The sequence below is a fragment of the Bufo gargarizans genome, chromosome 1 (genome assembly GCF_014858855.1).
Source record: "Bufo gargarizans isolate SCDJY-AF-19 chromosome 1, ASM1485885v1, whole genome shotgun sequence".
In the NCBI taxonomy this organism is placed as follows: domain Eukaryota; kingdom Metazoa; phylum Chordata; class Amphibia; order Anura; family Bufonidae; genus Bufo; species Bufo gargarizans.
The window spans coordinates 646,505,349-646,518,869 of NC_058080.1; the positions used below are offsets into that span (position 1 = coordinate 646,505,349).

The following is a 13,521-nucleotide window of genomic DNA, read 5'->3' on the forward strand; positions in this document are numbered from 1 at the left end:
CTCCATGTGTGGTCTGACCAGTGATTTGTAAAGTGGTAGGACTATGTTCTTATCACGGGCATCTATGCCCCTTCTGATGCAAAAGCAAACAAACGCTATATGCAACAGCACACTGCCATGCGCAAAGACACATGCACTCTGCTGGCATTAGAGGCCGAGCTTGCTAAGAGCTCATTTGCATACCCCCTTCCCCGAATCCCAGAGGAGCGTGGCATGGCCTAGAAGGCTCCCCATGCCGACTAGGCGCACTCCATAATATATCCATATAGTATTCCGCGAATCGGAAACAGGCAAACCCTAGAAACATGGAAAAATCTGAATCCCATTACTGCTATACTTAGAAGCTTTTTGTGCACATTTTTCTCAAAATTGTGGCGGGCCCATCTACCAGCGACAAGGTGGCTTCCTACACCACTTTACCTACTCAGTCGCCTATTAGTTATATGCTCTATTCAGACAGAAATGATGCCAAACTGAAAATAATCTTCAATATTTAAAAAAGCATTAATGGTTGTACTCAGACCATGACAGCTCAGTTTGCAGGTGACCCCAATATTTAATATTTGTCTGGAAAACTGAGATAAGAGGAGCTGGTGTAAATAGTAGCTTTGCGATGTCCTCTGTTGTTCCTACTAGAAATTCATGATTAAATTGCAAACTGGGCATTACCATTCTCCTTGTAAAAGTTTTGTGTCCATACATCACCCAGTGCAGGACACACCCAGTTGTTAATTTATTCAGAAATTTCTAGTGGGAATAAAATAAGATGCTTCAGTGTCTGTGATGTGTGATATATATATATATATATATATATATATATATGTATGTATATGTGTGTGTGTATATATATATATATATATATATATATATATATAATATATTTACACACACACCAGGTTAGAAAAAACACTGTAAATGGGCATCTGGACGCTTATGGCATATCCACAGATGGCACAATGCCTTTTAAATGTTTCTTATCTAATATATTTTTTTTATGTCGTTTGTTCTTAGGCTTTACAAATTTTTCAGAAAGTGCTGTAAAATTTCTTCAAAAACAAGGCTTGGAGTCTCAGTGAGTATTTTCAGCATTAAAGTGACTTTTTAGACATAATTCTCCCTTTGTGAAAAATAATAAATGCTGTATTATGGGAGGGAAAATGTACCTAAATATGAGGCTCCTGGACAGATGTACATGGTTATATGGCTTCTCTCTGATGGGAGTGATTTTTACTTGTTTAGCTCGCCATCATTTTTAAAATGATCTGCAGTTTACCTTTTCCGTTTAAAAGGACCTGAAGTTTCCCCATAATATTCTGGAGCATCTTTTCATAGAACTCTGCATGGTGACATTCCTCTGTTATTCTTCCTAGAAATGTATGAATAAATTAACAGCTGGCTGTTACCAGTTAGGTATGTGTCCTTACACATTCTGAGATCATCCCAAAAAAAGCTGCAGTGAGAGTTGACCTCTGGTGCCAATTTTAGATCTGCAGCATGTCCGTTTATGCTGCGGATTTCACCCCTTGCTTTGCAAAAAGTGAAATCTGCGTCAGATCAGCACTATTTCTGCAATGAGAATTTCTGCTTTTTAGCCCCGTGTGGACATGCCTAAAGAAGCCAACAGGTTTTTCATTCAGTAGAATTAAAGCTGGTCATGCGTTTTAATAGCTGTCGGCCGGTCAGTTGCTCGGCTGACAGCTATTTTTCCTGACTTGATTTTACCGTACATGCCTGTTCTCTCTGCCACTGCCAGACACACTGGAGACGGGTTACCTCCCTTTAGATATTATATAAGATAGTGGTCCAGACCCATCAAAATTTTGCCAGCTGTGCCGACGTTGCTGTAATGTGTATGGGCACCTTTAGTAATATGTTGCAGACCAACACTCGTGAATAACTATGGCTTTATTTCTTTCTCCCGCAGAGGTCCGGTGTCCAAGCTTACTTTTAAATTCTTCCTGGCGGTTCTGTGTTCTCTCATTGGAGCCTTCCTGACATTCCCAGGCCTGCGTTTGGCTCAGATGCATCTTGATGCCCTCAATCAAACAAGAGAAACAGTGACACAGTAAGGAGCATAGCTGCTCATGTACCAGCCTTTGAGTTCTCTGGGGATGAATATGTGTTAGATCATTGTTTTGTTGCACTATTCAACATGTAGGCTTCCAGGACTTAAAGAGGTATTCCAATCTTGGACAATGTGGGCATATCGCTAGGATCTCTGGGACCCGTACCTGCACCAAGAATAGAGTGCCGAAAGTTGTCGAGGGCACACTGCGCATGCGCAGCCGCCCTCCATTCATTTCTATGGGGAAGCCGAAAATAGGCAAGCGCTGGCCCCCTGGAAATGAATGGGAGTCGTGGCCCCACAAGTGCGGTGCGCTCCTATTCACCACTACGGGGAGAGCAGTTGGTAGTGGTTGCACCCGGGGAAGCTGAGGTTCCTCCGGCCACCATCTTCCCCGCTCTGTTCTCGGTGCATGTGCGAATCCCAGAGGTGGGACCCGCACCTGTCTCAGATGGAAATACCCCTTCAATGATATTTCATGGAATCATCTCTTCTCTCTATCCTTACAATGTTTCCAGTCACCATGGAACTCCACAACAATGATTCAACTTTCCTTTCTTTGCTTCGCCAACATACATTTAGTGGTTGTAGCCCAGCAGTTTGGTCTTTGTTCCATTGCACGTATTTTATAGTGTCTCTGCCTTCTGAAAGTGTGAACAGACTGCAAGTAAAATTTTCTACTAATGATCTTACAAGCAGAGATGCACAGTGCACCACTACCCCCATGGTCACCATTGTGCCATTTATACCTCCCCAGTCTCCAAGCAGTTCTCCAAAGTTGAAGCCTCCCTCGTTATTAAGGATATTGTCTTGTCTTCATCTGTTCCCCTTATGTGGGTATTCCCATCTGACATTTATGAACAGGATGTGCCATAAATCTTTAATAGGTGGGTATTTCACATTCTGGACCCTCACCTATTTCAAAGCCTGTTCTGCTAGGCAGGGTGGTCACATGCAGCCACAGACTAATTGACGCACATTGCTCTCTGCATTCAGTGGGAATTAACCCTAACGCATATGCTACCACCTGTTCATTCAGTCTACAGCTTGGGGAGGAGTTCTGGGGTTCCCAATGGTCAGACCCTTAGCAATGCTGAGGATAGGGGATAAATGCAGTTTCTAACTATTTCAAATATTCACTGATCAAATCCATCACTAGAATGGGGACGTCTTTCAGCTTCACTCAGCGATCAGGTTACATGCTGTGCATTGAAGTTTAGCCATCTCATCCCAATGCTGGATTCACAGCCACACTGCTCAGTATTGCTTTATAATGTTCTTCATGCTACTGCTTCTGAGGGTATGCTTCAAATAGATAAGGGAACAGGGAGACATCAATGTAGCTAGTCTCCTGCCCCTACACACATCTCTCTATAGACTTATATGGGCAGTATATAAACTGTCTTTCAGTGAACCTGAGAAGTATCTGCTCTCTGGAGATGGTACTTTTATAATGGTGGTTGGATAAGTGGGGAAAAGGGTATTTTTCCCTAGTAAGGTATATTGGTTGTCTCTAATCAGAGGTATTTTTTACATTATCGACCTTGTAACGTTTCTGGAAGCAGGATTTTTAACTCATTTGTTTTATTTGACTTACAGGCTTTTTCTTCATATTAATTTTTTATCGCCTCTCTTGATGGTGCTGCTGTGGGTGAAGCCCATAACCAAGGATTACATTCTGAATCCACCACTAGGCAAGGAAACTGTACCTCTGTAAGTGTATTATCTGACTGTTCTAAATAGAGTTTAAAATGTGTATTTCCTAACAAATGGTTGTTATTTAAGGGGGTTGTCTCATTTCCGACAATGGGGCATATCACTAGTATATGCCCCCATTGTTTTATAGATGCGGGCCCCACACCTATATCTGAAACGAAGCCCTGAAAAGCGGTGGCTGGAGGACTCCGGTCCGGCCACTACCAAGCGCTCGCCCTATAGATGTGAATGGGAGCGCACCACGCATGACCTGCCACCGCTCCCATTCACTTCTATGGGCCCTGACAGAAATAGCTAATATCCTAGCGATATGCCCCCATTGTCTGAGATGAGAAAACCCCTTTAAAGCATACTAGATGTGATCATCCTTTCTAATAATGATGAATCCAGAAGCGTTTATCTTGCGATCATTGCTGCTGGTTGAACACACTGATTCTTGTGCTACGGACACGTACTGTACACATCTTCCTATGAATGTCCAGTACAGCCACAGTAGGGTGCTTTGCACTCCCGCATTGCTGCTGTGCAACTCTTTCTTCCAATATAACGAGGTTAAAAAATGAAAAATTAGGAATATGGTATAGCTAATGGAATGTGTGGAATAGGAATGTGCTGCAGAACAAAATCACCCCTTCTCTTGGGCCTTATAGCTAGACCCAGTAGAGGACACAGGACCCCTGTTCTGTCAGTGGGTCAAGATCCCACCTATAAGATACACTGCCTGTCCCCCCCAAAAAGTCACCACCAAAAAAAAGCCTTTAGCTTTGACTACGGCACTGATTATGGCATTGTTTCGATAAGCTTCTGCAATGTCACAAGATTTATTTCCATCCAGTGTTGCATACATTTTTCACCAATATCTGGCATCTGATGATGGTAGAGTCTGACTGCTGCGCAAAGCCTTCTCCAGCACATCCCAAAGATTCTCAATGGGGTTAAGGTCTGGACTCTGTGGTGGCCAATCCATGTGTGAAAATGATGTCTCATGCTCCCTGAACCACTCTTTCACAATTTGAGCCAGATGAATCCTGGCTTTGTCATCTTGGAATATGCCAGTGCCGTCAGGGATGAAAAAATCCATTGATGGAATAACCTGGTCATTCAGTATGTTCAGGTAGTCAGCTGACCTCTTTCTTGGAGCACATACTATTGCTGAACCTAGACCTGACCAACTGCAGCAACCCCAGATGATATCACTGCCCCCCCAGGCTTGTACAGTAGGCACTAGGCCTGATGGGTGCATCACTTCATCTGCCTCTCTTCTTACCCTGATGCGCCCATCACTCTGGAACAGGGTAAATGTTACCCTGGAACAGGGTAAATCTTGACTCATCAGACCACATGACCTTCTTCCATTGCTCCAGAGTCCAACCTTTAGGCTGGGTTCACACCTGAGCGTTTTACAGCGCGTTCCTACGCGCTGTAAAACGCTCAACAAGGAGAAACCAATGATTCCCTATGGGAATGGTTCACACCTGGGCGTGTTTGAGCGGGGACGATCGCGCTGTAAAACGCCCGACGCTCAAAAAAGTACATGAGCGACTTTGGGGCGTTTTGACGCGCGTTTGTGGCCATAGGACACTGTAGTCAATCACACAAACGCGCGTCAAACGCGCGTTTACTATTACAAAAAACGCGCATAAAAATGCGCGACAAAAACGTGCGTAAAACGCCTTAGGCTCCCTAGCAAATTGAAGCCTTTGTTTCTGGTTTGCCTCACTGATTAGTGGTTTTCTTACGGCTACACAGCGGTTCAGTCCCAATCCCTTGAGTTCCCTTTGCATTGTGCGTGTGGAAATGCTCTTACTTTCACTATTAAACATAGCAATGAGTTCTACTGTTTATCTTCAATTTGATTTCAACAAACGCTTAAGTGATCGCCGATCATTCAGGATTTTTTTTCTCTCTACATTTCTTCCTCGAATACGATGGGTCCCTACTATCTTTCCAGTTTTTAATAATGCGTTGGACACTTCTTAACCAAATTTTAGTCGTTTCTGCAATCTCCTTAGATGTTTTCTCTGCTTGATGCATGCCAATGATTTGACCCTTCTCAAACAGACTAACATCTTTTTAGAGATGTGTCTTTTGACATGGTTGTTTAAGAAATGAGAAGCAACTCATTGCACCAGTTGGGGTTAAATAACTTATTGCCAGCTGAAAGATAATCACCCATGCAGTAATTATCCAATAGGAGGCTCATAACTATTTGCTTAGTTAAATCCAGGTGGCAACTTTTTTTTGGGACAGGCAGTGTATTTATGGCATATCCTACGCTAAGATTTCTTTTTTTGCTTGCATTTAATATGGAACTCTTTATGATGGCAGAATGACCGAGGATGCCTTCGATACCCTTCGACTTTGGATCATCATTTTCCTGTGTGGCTTAAGGTTAATTATGATGAGATACCATCTACAGGCCTACTTAAATTTGGCTCAGAAATGTGTGGATCAAATGAAGAAAGAAGCTGGGAGGATAAGTACTATGGAACTGCAGAAAATGGTAAATATACTTGGTTTAATCTTTATTATGTATTATTTTCTTTTAACCAGTCATCAGGACGTTACAGGTTCAGACACTTAAAAGGGGGCTGTCTCACTTAAGCATATGGCATTTGTAATGTAGAGAAATTTAATATAAGGCACTTACTAATGTATTGTTATTATCCATATTGCCTCTTTTGCTGGCTGGATTCATTTTTCCATCACATTATACACTGTTTGTATCCATGGTTAGTACTAGGGATGAGCGAATCAACCTCAGATAAAACGTCCGAAGTCGTTTCGCATAGAACTTTGTTAGAATACTGTACGGCGCAGTAGATATTAATTTTGTGAAGTTATTACCCGAAGTCTTGCGAGACTTCGCATAGTAATAACTTTGGCTCATCTTAGCCAATACATTCTAATACTGTATGGGGTGCTCGCTCCATACAGTATTCTAACAAAGTTTTATGCAAAGTCGATTCGCTCATCCCTAGTTACTACCACCCTGTAATCCAGAAACCGTGGCTGTGGTTGCACAGTATAGGAACAAGCGCTGGCCTCTCTGGTGGCAAAGACTGTGGGAGGGTGCATAGTCCAGCACTTTTTTCCCATAGTGTGCAAGCACGGCCACCGCTGCTGGATTGCCGGGTGGTCGTAACCATGGAAACGAGCAGTGTATAATGTGATGGAAAAATTAAGGTCCTTTTAAATGGCTGATGCACAGGCAATAATCGGGAATCATCCAAACATTCCTGATAATTGCCTGATGGTGAGCAGTGGCGAGAGCTTCGTTTACATGCAGTATCACTCTGTGTGGAGACTTCCTCATGAAGTTTCATTGTTTTCTGGGTTTACACAGGACAATATGCTGCCCAGAAATGATGATTCTGCCAAAAGGCCCTTAACAAAATAATGTATATCATCCGTTATCTTTTTACAGAACTTTGTTTGAGATTTATTGAACCTGATCTTTGCAGTAAAATTTCCTAAAAGGAAAATCTCTGATAATTTCTCCCATCCTCTAACAAACATAACTAATTAGACCCCTCCTTTTATCCCTGCAAGAAAACCCTAGTAGTACAGTTTATGATGTAGCAAAAAGTTATCATGACTAAAAAGATTCATATGAAAATTGTTGATATGTTTTGGGCATGTTGGTTAAGTACAGTCAGAAAGGTGAATACTTAAGTTGTGTTATCAGTCCTCTCCTGACCACAGAAGCGGTCTACATATGCTAGCTTAAAGGGGTTGTCTCATAAGAGGCAACCCCTTTCAAAATGTGTCCGCCAAGGCAATTAGTCCCACTCACAGAAAACAGCTGATTTTGCCAGAGGAAGCCACCGCCATGGAATATGTGGTATTCCATGGCAGTCATTACAGCTGTCGCTGTAAAACATAAGAAACTGTGCTGTAATGTGCTTTTTTTTTTTTTATGTTGTCAATCGAGTGGCACGTGGGAACGCTCTTGAGCACGCTGTCTAGTCCTGCGGTGCGCTTTGCTTGTGTATCATACAGTTGTGTTCGAAATAATAGCAGTCAGACATCACTGACCTGATCAATCACCGTTTTTGGTAGAAATGATAATTCTACATGGCAAATAATTTACTAGCAGGTGTAGTAGAGTAATAGAAATCCAACAGATCCAGCAGTTATGACATGCATGCTGCTGATTCTCTGTAATTAAATCACTTATTGAAAGGGACATGTTCAAAATAATAAGTGTGGAGATCAATGAGTGAGGTCATTCATTCGTTAAAAAACAGGTGGCAATTATTGCCCTTATGTAAGTAAGGAAGGCAGCAAATGTTGTACATGCTGGTTACAGTGCATTTCTCTCTAATATTCTGAGGAAAATGGGTCATTCCAGACATTATTCAGAAGAACAGTGTACCTTGATTAAAAAGTTGATTGGAGAGGGGAAAACATATAAAGAAGTGCAGAAAATTATAGGCTGCTCAGCTAAAATGATCGCAAATGCTTTGAAATGGAAACCAAAACCTGATAGACGTGGAATAAAGCAAAAAACTACCATTCAAATGGATAGAAGAATAGCCCAAATGGCCAACAGTCAGCTCCAGGAAGATCAAAGAAGGTCTAAAATTACCTGTGAGTACTGTTACAATTAGAGGACGCCTATGTGAAGCCAAGCTATCTGCAAGAAGCCCCCGCAAAGTCCCACTGTTGGGGAAAAAAAAGACATGTGCTGAAGAGGTTACAATTTGCCAAAGAGCACATTGACTGGCCTAAAGAGACATGGCGCAACATTTTGTGGACTGATGAAAGTAAGATTGTTCTTTTTTGGGTCTAGTGGCAGGAGACAGTTTGTCAGAGGACCCCCAAACACTGAATTCAAGCCACAGTACACCGTGAATACAGTGAAGCATAGTGGCGCAAGCATCATGATATGGGGATGTTTCTCATACTAAGGTGTTGGGCCTTTTTATCACATACCAGGGATCATGGATCAGTTTGAATACATCATAATACTTTAAGAGGTCATGCTGCCTGATGCTGAAGAGGAAATGCCCTTGAAATGGGTGTTCCAACAAGACAACGACCCCAAAAACACCAGTAAAGGTGCAACATCTTGGTTCCAGACCAACAACATTGATGTTATGGAGTGGCCAGCCCAATCCCCGGATCTTAATCCAATAGAAAACTTGTGGGGTGACATAAAAAATGCAGCAAAACCAAGAAATAGAGAAGAACTGTGGAATGTAATCAAATCATCCTGGGCTGTAATGCCAGGGGCCAGAAGTTGGTTGACTCCATGCAACACAGATGTACAGCAGTTCTCAGAAACAGCGGTTATACAACTATATATTAGTTAAGTGATTCAAAGGAAAGCAAAATCTTCAAACATTTCTCATTTTATATAGTGAATGTTCTAAAGAAGAATACAAACACTGCTATTTTTTTGAACAGTCTAATATTCACCTTTCTTCATTTTTTTTTTTAGAGGAACAATACAAATTTGATATATATATTTCTTTAATGTGTGGCGTTCCCAATGCATTTGTGTGTATGGAAATAAAAGCTTAGAAGGATTTTGAGCTTTGTTAACTTTTTTAAACACACTGCTATTATTTTGAACACAACTGTATACTTATTTTTAATTACGCACGGAAAAACCACAGCGGAATTTAGTACCAGCAAAGTGAATGAGAATAAACAAATATCATCTACTCTTTTAGTCTTTCATCTGTTTCCACAGCATGTCAATTATGTTTGCGGTTTTAGGTGCAGATTTCACCCTTTTCAAAGATATGGTGAGATCTTCAGCAAAACTGCAGCAAATCTGCTGTGAAAACCACGGTTATCAATTGAGTTTTCTGGTGCGGAAACCCACAAAAATCCGCACAGAAATTCATGTGGATCTTCTGCACATTCGCCTGCACCAGTATGCAGTTATTACCCTCTTAGTTCGAGGGGATGAAACCTTTTTATCCATTTTTTTGTTTTTTCCATACAAATGACGATTGGTTGACAATTGTGCATGACAAAATGTGTCCTTGACTTTCTGTTTGTTGCCTGTTGTTTCCTGCTAAAAGATAATGCAGTTTGTATGAGCGGCCTTTCAATGCACAAAGCCTTGCGTCTTTTATAAAAATCCTTTCAGAAGTGAGTGCTTGAGTGGTCTGGAAAGTATTTTGTATTGCTCACGCAGCAGCACATTGACGGATTCTGTCTTTTTTTTTCTTTTTAGGTGGCTCGAGTATTTTATTACCTTTGTGTTATTGCTCTTCAGTATGTGGCACCTATGGTGATGCTCCTGCACACAACCCTGCTTCTGAAGACATTAGGTAGTCCTGAATATGGCACTTGAATACTACTTCAGCAGTAAATACACCATGCACATGTTAATGCTTTGTGTGGGCTAATATTTTTAGCTTCTGCTTCTTTGTACTTTTAGGTAATCATTCTTGGGGCATCTATGACTCAAGTTCTCCACTAGAAGCAGCGCAAGGATCTAGCCCAGCTTTCTCCGAAGTGCCATGTCCGGAAGAAAAAATGAAGGCAACAGTAACACAAATTACAATGGCACTTGGGGGGTTAAGGAACATTTTCACCCCTCTTCTCCTCCGGGGACTCTTATCCTTTCTTACCTGGTGGATTGCAGCTTGTCTTTTCTCGACAAGCCTCTTTGGTTTGTTTTATCATCAGTATTTAATAGTGGCGTGATCAACTCGATAGCGTTTGTACTAAAAGGACCAAGTATAAGACAGGAAGCTGCACATGCAAGAGCACATAGATATCAGCAGCCTCATGTCTTGTATCAATGTTTCCTCTGTATTCTCAGGGTAAATATTGTATCAGATCACTGTTGTGAGCTTAATCTTCATTACCTCAGAGGACGAAGAAGACTTAACTGCTGATTCACGTACCTAGGATTAGTTTTGCTAATATTTTTTTATTTTATTTTTTTGCTTTTTATTACTGTAATTGGACTGATGTAAGATAACCTCATCATCTTTGTTTAGCTGGTATTACACTCGCATAATCCTTAGTGTCGTCTCCGCCGCTACCCCCCCAAACCCGGAGGTGTCATCTCAACGGTGCATATGAGAATATTTTCACTGCATCTTTTATGTAGAGATCTGAGCCATACAAAGAAAGTTGAGGCTTGAAGATGACAAATTTTATTTCTGCTGGATCTGTCCATTTTTGGTGACGCAAGTTCCAGCAGGACGGAATGTATTGCTACTGTATATTACAGTAAATGTATGTGAATGACTGTGTGGTATCTGGTGACTTTTCTATGGGCAGGTAACGAAATATAATCCTGTTGTGTACAATTAGATTTTCATTCATTGATCACTTAAAACACTTAACAAGTGTTGGTGCTAGTGCTGACAGATATAGGACTGTGTGCGTGTATATGGCTAGGAGGTTCGGTTATATTTGCAAATTGTATGCGTCATTTATACTAAAGCTTAATCGAAACATCACTCCAAAATCACATATAAAAGAGAGATTATAGCCTTAGATGTATATTATATGAAATGGATGCAGAAAAGGTGTATAAATTTGTGTTCTCTATTTATTTTTTTGATCGGGTTTAATGCTAAATATGGTTTGCACCCTGCTATAAACATAGAAATATATATTTCAGATCAAACATATTTATATGCAATGGTTTAATTGAAAGTCTTTATGTAATTTATAAATTCTCGCTCTAATCCTTTTCTCAAAGTTCTAATCGCTCTTTGGTCTTACTTTCTGCCCAGCTATCTGTCGAACAAGGGCACTCCTTAAATGGGTTATCCCATGATTAATGTAAAACATGATAATCAGACATCCTATATTACATGACAACCTATTTCTAACAAAGCTTGAACCAGCCCAGCACCTCACATGGATCCAGGGATCTCCCCATTTATTGCTCTGCTAGATTTACTTCAAGCTGGCAGCTCAGGGGTGTGTTCTTTCTGCAGCAGCTCAGGGGTTGTGCACTCTCTCAGGGGTGTGTTCTTTCTGCAGCAGCTGGCGGCAGTTGAAGGATGGAACTGAGCATGTACTTCTGTCTCAGTGAGCAGGACTGAGAAATTAGAAAAAGAGCAAACAGCAGGTGGCGCTATACAGATAGATTTCATTGAATAACTAGTAGCTATAATAAATTTAAAATTACATACAATTATAAAAGTATTCAGATCCAGGTGCTGGTTTAAAAACTGTAGAATATTTTTTGTGGGACAACCCCTTTAAACAGAATTTGCTCAATGTTGTGATCAGTGGCAGTGCAGGAATTTTAAATTCCCCTAATTGCCTCTAGAAATGTCAGTAGTCTGAAGGTGGTTGTCTGCTGATCGGTCTGCAGTGACACTATGGGAATATAATATTTTCTGCACATTGTATCATTTTCATTTGGCTACCAGTAACATTAATTGTGGGTTTTCCAGGATTTTTAAGGAAGTGGCATACAAGCCAGAAATAAAAAATAAAATTAAAAAAGTAGTGGCTTCACATACTTCATGCTGTGACAACTCAAACCAAACAGTGGTCTCAGCAGTCACTTGCTGTATATCCAAGCATGACCACTGAGGCCGTTGATTGGCTGCAGTAGCTACATTAATGATGCACATGACAGCATCAGAGTGGTGGGGGATTTATTTGGCAAGTACTGGGTATTTCTTTTACTTTATACTATTACCCACTTGTAAGCTGTATTCTTAAAATCCTATTTGAACCCCATTAAAAAGGCATGTTGTGAGCTAATATGATATGTCCAGTTTACTAAAAACTTGTATTCCCTATATTCTCTGCAGCTTCCTTTTATGAAACTCTGCATTGTGATGACCCCGTTTTTCTTCTTGGAAATATATGAATAAATTAATAACTGGGTGTTACCATACCCCTCAATAGGGTGTGTCACCCCACTGTCCGATAGGGACAGTGTGTAAAGATATTCCTTATGTTTTCTGTTTCTAATAAACCTCTCGAAGTCACGAAAGCTTTTATTAATTGAGGTAGATTCTGGATTTCACAATGAATGGCTTAACTTTATACAGCGATTTAAAATAGTTTTAAAAATGTTCACGGTAAGTGCTCTGCACTGTAGAAGACACAAAGTTTGGCTGCGATACAGAAGAAAATGTGTTGTCTGTCGCATGATTGTTGACAAATGTTACAATTCTATGCATTAAAGGGTTAACTTGACTGGTGCATATTAACAATAATTTGGTTAAGTCAGCTTTTACAATAAAATATTTTTAATGTATGGGGACCATTAAAGTATGCCTCTGGTTTTATATGGAAGAAAAATTGTTTGTGTTATAGATGTATATAGTCAGTGGCCCCCAAATTGATTTGTACTATATGTATAGTTTAATTTTAACCTTCAGCATGCTGCTAAATGGATATTCCACTGATGCCAGAATTCGGTAAAAGAAAATAGTTGTGCGAATACGCAAGGGTTTTTTAATTCTAGTCCACTCGTGCTGTATCAGTCATTCAGTGCGATATCACTCCCTTTATACCCTTTCATTGTGGCCAGGCATAAGAAGACATTACATCTTGTAAGAACTGCCTACTGCATGAACCTACAAATCCAAGAAGCCATATGGTACCTTAAAGAAAACGGAAGTACTAAAACACTATACACAGAAAGTCCATAAGAAATTAAAAAATAAAAATAATACATTTTCTTTTCCTTTTTTCTATTTTGCCTCATCAATGTCCTCCGTTTCCCTCTGTATTGTCCTGTATCTAGCTGTAAAAAGCCAGACACAGACGAGTGAGTTCAATGAGAGGAA

At 40.6% G+C, this 13,521-nt stretch overlaps 1 protein-coding gene across 2 annotated transcripts in view; it reads left to right on the forward strand.

Annotated features, from left to right (window-relative positions):
- The window catches only part of TMEM161B (transmembrane protein 161B), a 41,716-nt gene extending 30,010 nt beyond the window's left edge, over positions 1-11,706 (forward strand). For both annotated transcript variants that reach the window (XM_044276011.1, XM_044276010.1), the window contains exons 8-13: positions 1,012-1,072; positions 1,925-2,065; positions 3,665-3,778; positions 6,110-6,284; positions 9,975-10,071; positions 10,182-11,706. In XM_044276011.1, the coding sequence (XP_044131946.1) occupies positions 1,012-1,072; positions 1,925-2,065; positions 3,665-3,778; positions 6,110-6,284; positions 9,975-10,071; positions 10,182-10,450 (857 nt within the window). In that variant the 3' untranslated portion in view covers positions 10,451-11,706. The remainder of the gene's footprint in view (positions 1-1,011; positions 1,073-1,924; positions 2,066-3,664; positions 3,779-6,109; positions 6,285-9,974; positions 10,072-10,181) is intronic.
- The last annotated feature ends 1,815 nt before the right edge of the window (positions 11,707-13,521 follow it).